Source organism: Trematomus bernacchii, unplaced genomic scaffold (assembly GCF_902827165.1).
Source record: "Trematomus bernacchii unplaced genomic scaffold, fTreBer1.1, whole genome shotgun sequence".
Taxonomy (NCBI): domain Eukaryota; kingdom Metazoa; phylum Chordata; class Actinopteri; order Perciformes; family Nototheniidae; genus Trematomus; species Trematomus bernacchii.
Window position 1 is genome coordinate 5,799,865 of NW_022987821.1, and position 16,798 is coordinate 5,816,662.

Sequence of the window (16,798 nt, forward strand, 5' to 3'; positions counted from 1 at the left end):
GTGTCCTAACCTTTATGCAATATTTCATGCATGCAGCTCTATCTCTAACCTCACAGTGGTGTACTTGAGCTTATGCTTCTCGATGGCTTTAGCCCATTCCGTCTCAGTAAACAAGGAAACACGTGACTATGTTTTGTTTTTTTCTCGTCCGTGACGGGCCTTGTGATCCGTCCGCCCATCTGTGCCATTGGTCCATCAAGGTTCCAGAAATAATCAATGATAAGGCCGGAAATTAACATAGCCTTAAAAATAAAGTAAGCGTGTCTGACATCAAGTCTTTACTTCAAGTTCTAATGAGAATGTTACTAAATGTGATATTTGGTAATAAGATGCAAATAATACAATTTAAATAATGTTTTTACATTGACAAAATACATTTATTTTCACGATATTCAGGTTGGTATTATGTGAACCAGGCTAGGCAACCCGTTTTATTTTGAAAGTCAAAACCGGATGTTTTCAATATTTCTCAAAAGCTGTCACACTTGACGCTGTTCTTTCCACATACCCCGTGATATCCCAACAACATAACAAAGTGGGGGAACATGGCGAGTGGAGAGGAGGCCAGAAGACGCCCCTCGGTTACCTCCTCCTCGGTCGGCCTTGAGTCTCTGTTCGCTGCCGGGACTTCGGAGCAGATCTGCGGGGACGCGAGCCCGGAGCTGGTCTTCCTGCGGGAGAGACTCCAGGGCTGGCTCCAGCAGTACGAGCCCATCCTGCTATGGGTGCAGCGGCTGCTGGTGTGGGAGAGGCCGCTGTGCAGCATCTGTGTCGCCCTCACACTCAACACATTGTTCTGGTAACCATCCGAGCTTAGTCATGTGTTCACCTTTTTGTGACATCTCAATAATGTTGCGTTGAGTTGGCTGCGAGAAGATTGGTCAAAATAAGCTAATCCCACGCCTTTAGCATAATGCTAACGCAGCTTGCAAAACAGTTTAAAATTCATTTTCAGCTAGGAAAATTGAGCGTCATGCATTACACACTGTCAGGTAAAACACTATTGTGCAGACAGAATTGATAACAGGAGTTATTTTGAGGTGTTACACAGCCTAATCCTAACAAGCACTCATGTCATGCTCGCTGGCCCAGGCCCTGGTCACCAGCTGACAGTGACAGCTTACCAACAGAGGTGCAAATAGATGCATTTATTGACTTTAACTTGGTGACATCATATGATTTATTTGCTGAACATCATCCAGACTGTGTGTGTGTCTTCACAGGCTGCTGTCATCCACCTCCCTGCGGCCTCTGTTCCTGCTGAGTGTGTCCCTGCTGGGACTCGTGCTGCTGGAGAGATGGAAGCCCAAGATGCCCATCATCACCAGTAAGCCCTTTATGTAACTTGAATGGAAATCTCACATTCCCATTCACAACCACTGGTTGATATTTAACAACATAAATATGTTATCAAATACAAACACTACATACACTTTTTATGCTGCAACGAAGCACAAACCTCCGAAAGAAATTTAGTAGAACCTGTTCACTCCTTAAGGCTCTATAATAGTCTTGAAAAGCTTGTTTACTCATACACATTTCTTTGTTTACGATCAGCTGCTAATTTTGTGTTTTCTCCCACTGCAGTTCAACATGCAGAGCCTCCCCCTGTAAGGTGTGTAGTGTGTACATGACAAACAGATTACTTGTATTGTAGTTTTTTTCTTCATGACGCTGGTCTTATGTCTTCATATCCTGAAGTAATTCTGACGTCATGTTTTGCATATCCATAACATATAATCACAACAAATGTTAAGCTACCAGTCAAGTTTAGTCTGTGATATTGGTGTTCATCTGTGTCATTACAATAACATGGAAACATGCAATACCTCTGCAAGCATTAAAGTACAGTCTGAAGCACTTTAAGTACAGCTTTGCGTTTTTTTCAAATGTTGTTTCCTGTGTGTATTGTTGTTTGTGTGCAGCCACACGATGAGTGTGGAGCAGCACCTGCTCAGTGTCCCTGAGCTCAGCCACCACCTGGCTGAGGGCTTCCTGACCTACCGTCTGTACCTGCAGGAGACGCTGCAGTACAAACGGCAGAACCATGGCAAGGTACACCCTTTACTCTGCCTGTTGACACCTATTGTCACATATTCTCCAAGTGTTTGTATTCTTGGTTAATAAATGCAAATGCACATTGTAAATCTACAAGGCATGGTGCAATCTGTCTGATTTTAGCTGGCGCTGCAGTTACTGGACGTCCTCTTCCATCAAACACACCTGCACACATGCCACGTTTCACTTCCTTATTTTACCCCGTGCTGCTTTAAAATGTAAAAAACTAATTTGCTTACTTACTCTGTTTCCCAGTTCTGTGGGATGATGTGCAGCAGCTGTTTTGTACTCGCTGTGGTTGGACATTATGTACCTGGAATCATGATCTCCTATATTATTGGTGAGTCTCTAATGGACATAAAGAAACTCTTGTGCTCCAGCCCTTCATTTACACTGGACTGTGTGTTGGTCCTGACTAACAGAGGGTGCGTGATAATAGATAAGGATACCATTCCCCTGTGGTTTGGCCTTCCCTGTTAATGTGTGCGCTAAATATCAGGTATCCTATTGCAACCCAATCTTCTATCTAATAGGTCATTCTTTAATATTTGTAGTGAGAGGATATTTTATTCAAATCAACTGCTAAAACTTCACATTTAGATAACACAGCTTGATCTTCACTACATAATCAGCCTCTGTGAATTTGCAGCCTTTTGCTTTGATACTCATGAAGGAAGAGGCAGTCTAAATATGTTGTCTGTGCACCTGTTCAGTACTGAGCGTGCTGTTATGGCCGCTGGTGGTGTACCATGAACTGATCCAGAGGATGTACACGGGCCTGGAGCCGATCTTCATGAAACTGGACTACAGCATGAAGGGAGAAACCGAGCACCGCAAGCACGACAAGAGGAGTGAGTGCCACCCTGACACCTTCACGCTTTAGATTAAGGGCCTAACTCGCCGTGCACTACATCAAATTAAAACCCTGCAGCTATTGAAACGCATGCTTGTATTTCAGGATTCAAGCACGCGAGGAGGAAGTGTAACACAAGGAGTTTTGAATCCAAGGAGATCAGCTTTTCTTTGCCCTTTTATACTGACAACTGTAGATAAGTTTTAGATTTATAGTTAGATTAAATTCTGCATCACTTTACTGAGATAAAGAAGGCGTGGATGGAGAATACTATTTTTAAAAACGAAATCTTGGACGTATTTTCATTCATGCTAATTTTCCTTGACTGCAAAGGGGTATTACATTGAATTATATGGTTTTTAAAAAGTCCTAACTGAAACGTGTTGAGATCTATTTAAAAATGTTGATGTGTGTTTTTTAACAGAGGTGAAGAAGGAGGGCGAGGAAGGGGACGAGCCGAGAGCTGAGACGGAGAGTGAGAGTGAGGAGGAGCTGTCCTGCTTCGCCACCACGGTACGGAGACACACCTGCAGACTGTACTCACATTACACATAGAGCAGGCTGGGGGAAGGTGTGTGTAGGTGTGTGTAGGTGTGTGTAGGTGTGTGTAGGTGTGTGTAGGTGTGTGGGATTAACAGAAGCCGTAGCAGTAATAGTGTGGAAAGCAGGTTATGCTAATAAAGCTTTGCAGTGTTGTGAAGTAAATGGCTTTAAGCAATATATTTCAAGTACTACCACATTCCATTAATTTCAGCGCGTACTCTGTTTCATTCAAACACTGTAGTGTCAGGTGTTCAGTCACTAAGCTGGGTCTGTGGAATGAGAGAAGACCTCCAGTGTAAGAATTTGAACAATAATGAGGGTCATTTATCTGACTGGTCTCCAGCAGGGAAGATTCACATAAAACCTCACTTATATTCACCCTTTTATTGTTTTCATCTCAAGGGTTCAATAAGTGCAATTATGAGAAGGATAATGATGTGTTTGTGTTATAGCAGTGATAACGCTGTGTTTTTTTCGTTGGTCAGGTGGATGCGAAGACCACCGCTCTGGCGATGGCCATCACAGACTCCGAGCTGTCGGACGAGGAGGCGTCCATCCTGGAGAGTGGGGGCTTCTCCGTGTCCAGAGCCACCACTCCTCAACTCACGGACCTCTCTGAAGGTAAAGGATCCTCATCTCAAAGGAGCTGATGTTGGTGTGTGAGCACTGTTGGATGAGGGTTAATTGATCATATCAACACATTTTGTCCTTTTACTGTAATTTTCAACCATATACGCCTTGCTCTGTGAATGATATTCCGCTTATATGATCAAACGTTTTTTGCCATCTCATCTCTCCCACAGATCTGGACCAGCAGAGTGTACACAGCGACCCGGAGGAGGCCTACATGAGGGACCTCCCTGAGTTCCCCTCAGTGGAGGAGTTCCCGTCCATGGAGCTCCACTTCCCTCTGCGGGGCAGCGGTCAGGGAGACGGAGCCCAGGCCGGTGCTCCGCCAGAGGTGGAGCTGCTGAGCCCCATCAGCCTCCTCATCCAGCACCTCGCTTCTCCGCTCCACTTTGTGAACACGCACTTCAACGGCCATGGTGTACCGCCCGGGAGCGAGGGAAGGGAGGCAGCGGGGAGACAGGCGGGAGACGGGAAGGAAGATGCGGTTACCCAGGATGCACAGCAGTCGTTGGAGGCACAGCAGTCGTTGGAGGCACTGAGCGAGGAGATAGTGAGCACGGCCATCTCCACCGTGGTGCAGAACACTCTGTCGGCCCTGCTGCGCTCCAGCGAGGACCCCTCCCTGGCTGAGTTCCTCCCCACTGAAACCCCTCCGGGCCCTCTGGAGACCCCCACCACCGAGATCACTACAGTAGGGGCCGGCGAGGTCCTGGACGAAGCGGCGGAAAGCGGCGCCGGCGAGGACGTCCCAGACGACACACTGGTTCCCACCGAAGAAGAGGACTTTGAGCTTCTGGACCAAAGTGAACTGGAGCAGTATGACGAGGGGCTGGACCTCACCTCTGACAGACAGGCGGGGGGTGGGGAGACCCCTCTGTCTCCTCAGCAGCCACCACAGTCATAGCTTCCCTGTTGCCTCCCCCTCACCTCCTTCTGTTTTTGTTTTTATTTGTACGTTAGAGCTACATTATCTTCACACATACTGCTATATAGAAAGCATTTATCAAAGTTAGCCGTTTAATACTGTCGGTCGCTGATAGGGGGGAACATGTTGAGATTACAAGGGTCTGTTCAGCCTCGGTTTAAAACTGGCTTGGGTTACAAGTCATAGAGACATCATTATTTTCAGGGGTTGCAATGTATTTGAAATCTGGATTTGGTTCATCTCACATGGAAATCTGCTTGATTAAAAAGCAGGTACATTTCTTCCTGTCAGAATAATGATGCCTTTATTTCCCCCCTTGGCTAAGAGCGTAACCCTTCCACCTTGTTTTCATTCAGATGTTAGTCAGATGGGTCTATGAAGAGTTGTTGGATTATATAACTAATAATATATGCTATAAATTATTTTATTTAACGGTCAGTCGGTTTATTGTTAAGCTCAGGGGGAGTTTAAAACTAAATTCAATCCCCTAAATTGCCCATAATGATTGTACGATATAATGTATTCCCGGAGTTAGAGTAGTGGAACAATAGTCCTTCACCTTATCCTCTATGGACGACGGAACATGACTTAAGTATAAATAAATAAATGTGTAAATAAATGTATGAAGAAATACAGGAATAAATAAATAAATACGTAAATAAATAAATATAGGAATAAATAAATAAATGACGAAATAAATACAGAAATAAATAAATGTTGAAATAAATACACAAATAAATAAATAAATATGGAAATAAATACACCAATGTATAAATAAATAAATAAAAGTCGAAAATAAAACAGAACACACGTTATTATATATCTTCCATATATTTCTACATTTACGCGACATACATTTATTTATTTATGTGTCCGTATGCTAATGAGGTGGGCGGTCCTAACCTCAGTCTGAAGCAGGATTCGCCAATTGTTGGAGACAGGCAGAAGCAAGAGATTCGTGGCAAGTCACATCTGTTCATTCTGTGTACAGTGTACACCCACGGCAACTCGCTAATAATGGCTTCTTTAATAATTGTTCTTTCGCACACCCGTTCACGATGTCCCCAGCGGTGTGCCCCCAACAAAGATGTGCTTCAATAACGTTTGGGGGCAACAAGATGGACGCCCAAGGGTCGCCTCCTCTGTTTCCGAGAGGATTTCAAGTTGGCGGGCAACCTCTTGAAGACTCTCAAACACAGCTGGGTTAACATCCACATCCATGTCGAGCTGAGCCAAGTCCTCTATACATCGTTCCACACGAAACTGGACATAGAGAGGACATAGTCTTTTGGATCTCCGTTCTCTAAATGGTCCGCTAATGATCTCCAATGGCTCTTAAACCAATACCCATAAATAATCCTTACAACTGTGGATAAACCATGGATGTATAAAGATAAGGGCTAAACAGTAAAGCTCCTGCATTCGAATCAGCGCGGTTAGCCAGGCGTTAGTATAGCCCTCGGCCAGAAATGATCACACACTCCTGTAACCAATCCTGCTTCAGACTGAGGTTAGGACCGCCCACCTCATTAGCATACGGACACATAAATAAATAAATGTATGTCGAGTAAATGTAGAAATATATGAAAGATATATAATAACGTGCAGTGTTTCAAAAAACAATTTGAATTTCTATTTTTTATCGATAACGGCTTGAGGTTAAAAAATAATAATAAACGAATTTGAAACTGGGGGGGGGGGACACAAACGGGCAGACAGCAGAGCTCGGGGCAATAATGCAGATTTGTTTGACTTTTTTACACTTTGTTGTTCTCCTTTCCTCCGCTCGTGTCTCAGAAACAGAGCGGAGGGAGAATGTGAATACGCAAAGCAGTGGACACTGAAACATGCACATACATTGGATAAATAACATAGGCGTTTAGTTTATTTAATAAAAGAGCACATGTTCAATGTGAAAAGTGACCGTAGATAGATTACTTCAGTTGCAATTTGGTGCTATATATATATATATATCTTTTAATTAAAAAATAAAAAAAATTAATAAATTAAAAAACAAAATAAAACACCTTGAATTTCAGGCGGGGCGCGGGGCTCCGTTGGCAGGGCGCAGCGCCCCGCCAAGACAATGGTAGGGGAAACACTGACGTGTGTTCTGTTTTCTTTATTTATACATTGGTGTATTTATTTCCATATTTATTTATGCATTTATTTATTCTTTTATTTATTTATTTGTGTATTTCAACATTTATTTATTTCTGTATTTATTTCGTCATTTATTTATCCCTGTATTTATTTATTTACGTATTTATTTATTTATTTATTTATTCCTGTATTTCTTCATACATTTATTTATTTATGTATTTATACTTAAGTCATGTTCCGTCCTCCATAATCCTCACCTCCAAGGTCTCCAAGGTTAGATTTCTGACAGAAGCACTCAGTCATTAGCGGTCTTTCACTTGTTGCCTGGAAATGGAAACTTTGACATTGTTGGATGTTGAACAGTAGTAGATCTTTACCCGTACACAGAAGTGACTTTGTGGCAAGATAAAAGAAATGTCCCTCTGTAATTGAGTCCATCCATTTGTATTTGGCCCATACGTAATTGAGTTTACTCTTGATTTACAACTCTATTGAAGTGTTGTTGTAAAAGCCCCAACTTTCTTTCCCTTTTAAAGTCATCACTGGGATATGTATATTTACCAAATAACCTCCTTTGTGCCACGACAAGTCCATGCATGTCCATGCATTGCGCACGTGTTAACCATGATCATTATTTGAGGCACATTTTTAAAGGATTATTGGAGCAGATTCTTTTTTTTGAGGGACATTGCAATTTAAAATGTTAGAAAATGACAAAACGAAATCCAGCACTATGCTCGACTGTATCAAGAGGCCGGTTTTGCTTTTTGTAAACCACTCAGCAACTGAATATCAGGGGTGGGTTGTACAAATTGAACATACCATGGCAGAATGTGTGTCCATTTCCCGACTTGTCGCAGCACTGTATTTGTACTAACCCGTCCTTTTTCAGTCGATGCCTCCTTGTGTATAGTGTAGAAATTCTAAAAAGGAAGGTGTATATTCTGCATGTAAAAACAGTGCTCTGTTCAAGTTCTCCTTGTCAACTGACAAAGTATTGCACAATTTGTGAGGAAAGAAAAATCAATTTGAATGTTTCAGGTTAAAAAAGCCCATTAAATCCAGTTTGTTTATATTTCATTACCAACAAAGGGGAAGGAGTGTGTCTCCAACTGTAAAGACCAGGGATTACATCAGATTTATAGAAGGATATTAACAGACTAGTTTATGTATTGTAGTCGTGTGTTTTATGCTTAAAAATATCGCTTCTTGAACTATAAAAAAGGCACTTACTGAAATGTACAATTTAAAGAAAAAAAAAAAAAAAAGGAATATATTTTCTAATTTCTCCTTTTCCATAAAGTACTCAGTTTGGTCTTTTACATCTGAAAATATAACAGCAACGGACAGGTTTCACAAAGCGGAAAAAACTTTATTGTCATGAAACTGGTCAAATAAAACTGCAACACCACATGTGAAAGTTTGAGAATAAAAGAACAAACTGAAACAAAAATAAGATGTGGCAGTGAGATTCTTCTGGATTACTTCATCATTCATCACGTCTGTTTTAATCGTCCATCAACTCTTTTTTTATTGATCGCAACCGTGTTATCTTTCTCCTGGGGAAGAAAAACCTGTTAGAATTTGTTTTAAACACCATGATTTGTCAGATTGTGAGCACCATTGTTCATTTTTGTGTAATTTCACAAACCTGCCTGAGTTCACTCGCCGCAATCTCAAGTCTCTCCTTCAAATTGTCTTCACGTGTCACATCAGAAAGCACGGACCACTTCCTGTCTGTGAAAATGACCGGGACTGAGAGGACGATGCCATCTGGGAGATTATAGTCACCTACAAGCATCCAAAGAAGATTAGTTCAAACACAAGATAGATCAGCCAAAATCAATGTCTGAGATGATTGTATCCTCACCTGGGCAAAGCACTCCCAAAGAGAAGATCTCATCTGGACCACAAATGCCATTCCACGCCTTTAGGACCTCAAGGATCCCATTAGCGAGCGACATGGGAGCAGCACGGCAGGTCTTTGAAGCCACAGCTGCACGCTGACAACGCACCAACTCCTGTAAATCTGTTTCCAACCATTTCCTGGAAGAGAGAAGGAGATTATTCACTTTTTTGGGGACGTTTCAACTGTACATTTCACCCATTGAACTGAATCCCCAGCAGGGTACGGTTTGGTTGGCAGTTTTGCCATTTCATATCATTTATTTTTATTATGACAAACCTTTCTTGGAGGATGTTTTTGGCTGGTTGGGAAAAGTAAGCTGGTCCTTTGATTGGCCCATCATAGTTGAAAACCTTTGCTCTCTGGAGGTCAATATAGAAACTACCGCTGATGTTTCCCCACACAATGACGTGTGTGACATCTACAGCAGAAGGGAGGGATCATTCATCTTGCTTAAGAAGGTGATGTATTTAAAAGACCTATTAGGTACAGAGGGAGAATTTCCTACCTGACGTCCTCACTTTCAGCTTCCTTGCGATGATGGCCCTCGCTTCATTCTCCAGCTGAGTTGCCACGGTGACAAATTGGTTGCTGTCAATCAAGTTTACGTTGTCCAAAAGTAGTGAGCATCTCAGGTTGACAAAGGAGTCCCCAGACACGATGACCTTTACCTCCCTGTTGGCCCGTGTGTCAATCAGCTGTCCATACTCTCTGTATCTGTCTGAGATTCTCTTCACCTTCTTCTTCATTTCCTCCTCATCTTCTGTATCACTGTCATCAGACCAACACTCATCCTGAAGTAGAATGACATCAGCTTCTTTAAAGGCCTGTTCCAGATCTGTGTGAATGGTCACCTGTGAATGAATAGATGGCTTTGTTTTCCTTCTGATTAGGTTTAAAAATAGTCTCCAAAAAGAAGCATACTTGATATAGCAGAGGGAGTGCCAGGTTCTCCGTCACCATCCTAAGCCACTGAAGTTGCTCCTCTTTCCCCTCCAGGTTTAAAAGGTGGAGGCTGATAGCAGAAGTGTTGGGGAACACCTCAGCAGAGAGCAGATTGGGGATCAGGAAGTGGCCGGTTGGGCTGAGAGCGCTGGAAATACCCAATCTGTCAGCTGACAATTAAAAAAAATATCAACATTTGTATTTTATTTTCAAACCAACCCACCTGCTGAGCCATATATGAAGGGGTTTAATAAGACTGACACGATGTTGCTCCTCTACGATTGAGTTCATCTTGGTTTCCAGATTCTCTGATGCAACACTCAGCATGATATCTGTAGGCATATCTGATGTGACGCTGTAATAGTCCTGCACAACAAGGGATGACAACAATAACATGTGGCAGACGTAAACCTATAATCCAAGCCATTTGTTATACATATTTCTCACAGTTTAAAGAACATATAAGGAAGTCATTCATGGGGACAGAAATGATGCAGCATAACAGGATTTACTGTAGCTTTAGACGGGATTTTGAAGGGTTATATACCTGACAATGCTCTAGGAAGTCACTAAACCCCCCTAAAAGCATCGCTTTCCCCCCTTGGTCCACCAGCTCCCTCCAAACCAAAGGGGACTGCTCGTGTTTCCAGCCATTTCTTGTGCAGGTGTCCTCGAGCCATTCCTATCGAGAGACAAGTGAGAGGAAACAGGATAAATATACTGATGATTTGTAAGTCAAAGAGACTTAATATAGTTTAAAATAAGCAATATTACCTTCCATGCATGTGGAAGGACTGAGATCTTGTGGATCCTGAAGTTTGGCAGACATCTCTGCAGACTGTCTGCTAATAGTTCCGCTTTGGCGTAATGTGGGCAGTCAGTTTTGCCTGAAGAGATAACAAGTGTAGCAGTTATATGTTTTATATTCTACATTAACACGTTAAAAGAAAATGAGTTAGATCACACTTTACCAGCGAGCACAAATTTAGCCATTGCATCCCGGATGGCGTCGGTTGCTAGGAAACTGTGGGTGTAGCGCTTATTTGAGTCCGTGTAGGAAGCGCTGCAAACAAACATAAAACCAGGGCCTGTTATTGTGATGAATATGAGGCCTATCATTAAACATGTACACCATGTGGTGGTATAAAGCGTGATAAATATTGTGCTTGACACGTTGTATATTTACAATGACCATTTTTTACTATATTGTGACAGTTCGTGCTGAACCGGGTTAACAGGGGGACTTAATATGGCAGCGCACACAGCAGCGCATGGGAGTGCTAGCAAACATTAGTATCGTTTTAGTGTAATGTAGCCCTGTGTCCCTTAGTTTAACACATTTCAAACTCAAACATGTTTTAGCAAGAGCCGTGTGTTTCTTTGTGACAGTTACTTGTGTGTTGGAGTAATAAGGTATGGTGCGTCACTTTGCTAACATTAGATAATGTGAGCTTGCCAGTGTTTTTGGAGGAGCCAGTCCGTTGACCTTGTGTTTATCTTCAGTCATAGTACTTTGTAATACTTAATTTTTACTAATTACTTATTTGAGGTAACCGTCTATGTGGCCAATAATGTAAATAAAGTGTTGACTGAAGATAATTTGGAAATAAATGCCATACTTTTTACATTTTACTCAAATTGCTAGCTACATTTGCAGGGAAATAGAATGTTATATGCAAAAATGCATTCATAGCATTCTATTTTCCTGCAAACTACTGCTTTATTTATCTTATTGCTATTTAACTATTTTATTACGGTGTAAAAAAGATTTTGTGTTTTATATTAGATTTCTTGTTTTTTATATTTTATGTATGCACCATGACATCAAGTCAAATTCCTAGTATGTGTGAACCTACCTGGCAATAAACCTGATTCTGATTCTGATTCTGATTCTGAAATACCTGATTGAGATTTTTCCTTCACATAGGGGCAGTGCGTAAATTAAGGACGCAAGGACTCTTTCTATCTCGTCCCCTAAGTCATTACAGTACAATGTCTGCCTGGGTGACAAAAGAGGTAATGAGATGGGGATGCCTTTGCAGCCGCAGGTCTCTATGGCAACAGAGCAATCTAATGGGGAAGAAATCACCCAAATACACATCTTTCCCCAGTCAGCAGTTAGCACACATATGGGGCACAAAGCACCATCAGACATGCCTGGAAAGCAACCGTGTGAGTTCAGTGAGGTTCTACTCAAAGGGGACGATTCACAGTGAGGTCCTGGAAGAGAAGGAGCCTCTTTCCTCTCCCCTGGCAAAGTCTTCGCTGCCCGATGAGAACCAATCTGAAGAGACAGCCCCAAAGGCGATACAGTGGACTTCACCTTTAATGGACCGCCTGAAAAGCTGTGGCTCCCAGTCAGACGTGTTGGAGCTCACCTCCAAATATGCACCCACGTTTAAGCAGATCAGCTCATGCCTGACCCACATCTGGTTAATTACTAAGAAGATGCCGCTTGATAACCGGCGCTACGAGCTGCAGCTCATGTTTGAGCATCCTGGTTTTGACGTGCTGCTGCAACAAGCCATGACGAGTGTGGGGCAAATGAGCAATGAAGACGTAGCTTATTCTCTCCTGAATATGGTCAATCTTGGGGTTCCTCAGGACAGCCGTGTGATCCAGACTTTTCTCCGATACTGCCAGGTAGTTGGCGAAAGATTGACCATCAAGGAAATGTAATTTTCCATTTGGAAATGTTTTTGTTTTTAACCCAAGTTAATGTTATTGTCCACTAACAGGAGAATCTGAATGACTTTGATGAGAAGTGCTTGTCCATCTTGGCCTCCAGTCTGCGAAACATGGAGCACAGCAACAACACTGACGCACTGAAGGATGGCGTGAGGTCAGGATTGTGTTGTTGTTGTTAGGAAGACCCCTTGAAATATTTACATGACAACTTTTTTTTCAGATTCTGAAACATTTTCGTTTTTTTGTGGCTGTGTCCTAGGATGGTGGTTGAGGCCCGTCTTCCCGGCATCAAGAACGTAAAGGCTCTGCAGAATATAATGCGTATGTTTGGCAAAGACGCCCCAATGGACCTCAAACGGAAATTCGAGGTTGGTTTATGAGTCCTGGTTTTAACCATATTTACCCTGATTTATTTTATTCTAAATTTCTCAAAGTTTATAATTGTGCAGAGATGTCCCTGACTGCTCATGACATTATCTAATAACAGCTATCTCATTGAAATATCATAGTATTTATAAACTACAGGGCATGACCAAGAAATGTCTTTTATTTCACTGTCTATGCAACTGAATCCATTCCCCATTGACTCATTCTGTCCCCTGCTTCCTCCAGGCGAAGGCCTTATCAATGTCAAACCACTTCAGCCTTCTAGACTCCCAGCAGATGATCATCGCTATGGCCGCAATGAATTTATACTCCAAACCATTGCTGTACATCTGCAGTAAGATGATTCAAGGTAAACACGGCTCTGAATTCTAGTCTATAAATGAAATCAGAAGTATTTTCTCATTGTTTGATTAACCTGCTAATCCCTCCTTTGGTAGAAAACATCAATGGGATTCCCTTCAACCTACTGTTTAAATCCATGCAGTCGTACAGGCAGCTGAAATACAGAGACTTGGAGCTGCTCACTAACTTTTCAGAACACGCCGCCTCTATGATCGACATATGGACCAAAAAACAGGTGTTGCAACAGAACCCTCGTAAAATGTATAATCTCAATAATACAAACGGCTAAGCAAGAATCTATTTAAGTGTTTTTAAAAATGATCTAAAAGTGTCTCCCTGTCTGTTCAGGTGCTCCTCTTCCTGTCTGTGTGTGAGAAGCTCACCTTCTGTCCTGCCGCAGTAATGGAGGCATTCGCTGGAAAAGTGATAGAAAATCCCAAAGCTCTGACACTGCAAGACCTGCTCTGTGTGGTCAAGGTTTACTCCACTCTCAATTACGATCTGCAGCACAGGAGTCAGCAGTAGGTCACTCACATGGCTTCAAATGATACTCATACACAGGCCCTACAATTCATATTTAGCAGTAGATATTGCAACTTGCTCTTTTTTTAGTTAGGATTTCTGTAACCTTTTTTTATTAAATAAATATGATGTATTTACAATTTCTTTGTTTGTGAGCATGGAGTGTATTGCTTGGGGGTAAATTATCATCTACAAAGATAACCTGACTCATACTGTATCATATTAGCAGGTTTTTGCATAAAATCTGGTTTAAAACATTTTTTAATGCATAATTTAAATGACAATTGGTTTCCTTTTTGCTGTGGCAGGTTCCTGGATAGTCTGATCCCGGCTCTGGTCTCCTATCTGCCCAAGATGTCCAGCTTTGAGTTGTTGAAGGCGGTCTATCATCTGTGTCTACTGGGCCACTTCCCCTCTGCACTCCTGGAGCCCCTCCTGCAGAGCAGCACACTGGAGAAGCTTACATCCACAGGTAAGACAAACAAATTATTTTCTTTTTTTATTCCCCCCACACTTGGGTCTTTTGGAGTTCATTTATCAGATTCTTTTTCTCCTCAGATCCCATTTACCTCGCCAACCAGGAGTGGATGTTTCAGACGGTGAATTTGTGCCTCCGTATTGAGCATCCTGTGCTCCCTCAGCCCCTGACGGTGCCCCCCACTCTCCTGGGAGCCCCCATCCCGGACAGTGGAGCTGTGATCCCGGAGCTCTCGCAGTGCCTGCAGAGTGTGATGGAGGACCAGGCGAACACCACTCTGCAGGAGAGGGTGTTGCTGTTGGGCTTCTACTTCATAGGTAAACACTATCTGGAATACTTCTTTATTTGTCTTTTCTACCGCCTTCACCTCCCTCCACTTGCTAAGATAACTGAAGTATTTCGCTTGTGACTCGTAGATGGAGTGATCACCAAACCTCTGCCGTCTGAGACTGATAGCGGCGGTGCAGAGAGCAGACCGAGGTAAGATCAGTCTGCAGGAGATGACATCAGCTGACTCTTTAACACATATGTGTTGGTATTTTGTTTTGGATTTATCGTGATTATGTGAGTTTGTCGTAACAAAAGGTGGAGAGGATGTTCAGCCGCTCTTTTTGTTGAGTCAGTCGGGCAAATCTGATTCCACAACCTTTTTTTACAGATGCTTTAATATCATTTTGAACTCATTTCAAGATTTGAAATAGGATATTCAGGCACAACCTTTTGTCACTTGCTTTCACTGAGGAACACAGGCTGGTAACAATTTAAGACTTGGTTGAAAATGATGTGTTAAAAGGCTTATCCAGCAACTACCAACAGCTAAACAAATATAACTTCCATATGTGTTTGAAAACGTTTTTTTTCATTTGAAAGCAAGACAAAATAACCTATTGAAAATCAAAGAAACGTAATAACCCTGCTGTGTAAAGGTTAGTTGTGAAGTGTGTGCCAACGGTCACATTGTCACATAAGCCTTCACATTTAGGTCTTTTAACCAAACGCCACTTTCCCCCGTCCTAGGATTGCAGTCATTTGCCCACCACACTCTAGTTTCTGCTTTGGCACGTCCCATCCCCGCGGCACTCTGGCTCTCAAGATGCGCCACCTGAAGACCCTCGGATATGACCCTGTCTGGGTGAGACTGAGAGACGATTACAGTTTGTAATGATCGAGTTTAAACTGTTACTTTAAGTGTCAGAATAATATTGATTTCTTCATTTCCTGTAGCCTCTTAAATTAAACCTTCCTTCACCCACAGTTCCTCGTTTGACAATTGCTTGCTAACATTTGATCAGAAAACAAATTATACTACTACCAATTGACGAAGTGAGAGTAACAAAATGTATTTTATCCTCTTCCTGTCCTCCAGGTGACGGAGCAGGAGCTGCGGTCTACGCCAGAGGAAAAGAGGACGGATTTCCTCAGGGATCGGATTTTTCCAGATCACAAGCTGAAGTGGAGAAACTAAACCTAAACACGAACTAGGAGTCACAAACTGTGCAATCATCGTCAACACACAGGTTGTGGTTTGCTATTTTTAGCTTTGTATAGAATGAGGAAGAGAAACAAATAAAGTATTGTTATAAATGTGCTCTGGTTTGGGTGTGTGGTTTCTTTTCTAAGGTGAAAAATCTGCATCTCATTTGGTTTTAATCATCCGCAGCCCCACCTAGTGTCAGCAGAAAGTATTACAAATAATGATTACAAAAAATGCAAAAAATAAATAAATAAATATATTTTAAGATCATGTTTAATCATCTTTTTCGTCTGTACATTGCTGTTTTAGTCTGTGTTCTTCTAATTAGTGTGTCTACAGTCACAGTGTGTGCCTATTGAGCTGTTTAGAGCCATGTGGGACAAAACCTGATCATGCCCCTCCCTCTCGCTGTGAAGTGAACGGTGACTGTAAAAACTACACTGCGCATGCTCAGATTATTTTCCTATTTAGGCCCAATCCCAAACCACTCCCTCGACCCTACCCCTCCGTGACGGAGTGAACTCCGTCTGTAGCCACACTCGCAGCTGAATGAGGCTCCCTCCTGTCAGATGGAGGGAGTAAATACAGCGGCAAGCTTTGGGACAAACTCCCCTCTCTCCGGCAGAAACAGGAAATGCCTTGACTGTATGTAACAACGGTTTCAAATCAGCATCTCTTAGACAAAAAAATGTAAATTAATAACTCAAATAAACCTCCAAACATCTTTCATTGTGTTACTTATTTGTAAAGCTCTTTTAGTTTTAAACCTGATGTTTATAAGCTTCTTAGTTTTTGCAACAGTCTGTAAATATACACAACTTTATAATAAAATGCACACATTTACCTTTTTCTAGACTAAACACAGGTATGATCCTAAGTTAAAAAAAGATGAGGTTATCATGAGGTTAACATCGCAATTTATCAGTGGATGTTTGCTGGAACTA

At 42.1% G+C, this 16,798-nt stretch overlaps 3 protein-coding genes across 3 annotated transcripts; 2 read left to right on the forward strand and 1 right to left on the reverse strand.

The window, feature by feature from the left end:
* Nucleotides 1-545: 545 nt before the first annotated feature.
* On the forward strand, nucleotides 546-5,441 carry retreg2 (reticulophagy regulator family member 2). The gene is made up of 9 exons (XM_034151377.1): nucleotides 546-799; nucleotides 1,224-1,327; nucleotides 1,588-1,615; nucleotides 1,926-2,055; nucleotides 2,314-2,398; nucleotides 2,772-2,909; nucleotides 3,336-3,424; nucleotides 3,940-4,075; nucleotides 4,258-5,441. Exons 1-9 carry the CDS (start codon nucleotides 546-548, stop codon nucleotides 4,986-4,988), a joined length of 1,695 nt encoding a protein of 564 aa, XP_034007268.1. The 3' UTR covers nucleotides 4,989-5,441.
* Nucleotides 5,442-7,295: 1,854 nt separating this feature from the next.
* Nucleotides 7,296-11,069, reverse strand: mdh1b (malate dehydrogenase 1B, NAD (soluble)). The gene is made up of 10 exons (XM_034150987.1): nucleotides 10,935-11,069; nucleotides 10,738-10,850; nucleotides 10,511-10,645; nucleotides 10,187-10,329; nucleotides 9,943-10,111; nucleotides 9,527-9,872; nucleotides 9,298-9,439; nucleotides 8,983-9,158; nucleotides 8,764-8,903; nucleotides 7,296-8,671 (listed from the first exon to the last, which is right to left on the reverse strand). The coding sequence occupies exons 1-10, from the start codon at nucleotides 11,038-11,040 to the stop codon at nucleotides 8,609-8,611; spliced, it is 1,533 nt and encodes a 510-aa protein (XP_034006878.1). The 5' UTR covers nucleotides 11,041-11,069; the 3' UTR covers nucleotides 7,296-8,608.
* Nucleotides 11,070-11,226: 157 nt separating this feature from the next.
* LOC117499043 (FAST kinase domain-containing protein 2, mitochondrial-like) lies at nucleotides 11,227-15,968 on the forward strand. Its single transcript, XM_034151284.1, has 12 exons — nucleotides 11,227-11,376; nucleotides 11,891-12,606; nucleotides 12,702-12,805; nucleotides 12,911-13,019; nucleotides 13,264-13,387; nucleotides 13,476-13,615; nucleotides 13,729-13,901; nucleotides 14,211-14,374; nucleotides 14,461-14,697; nucleotides 14,797-14,860; nucleotides 15,398-15,512; nucleotides 15,747-15,968. Exons 2-12 carry the CDS (start codon nucleotides 11,956-11,958, stop codon nucleotides 15,843-15,845), a joined length of 1,980 nt encoding a protein of 659 aa, XP_034007175.1. The 5' UTR covers nucleotides 11,227-11,376; nucleotides 11,891-11,955; the 3' UTR covers nucleotides 15,846-15,968.
* Nucleotides 15,969-16,798: the final 830 nt, after the last annotated feature.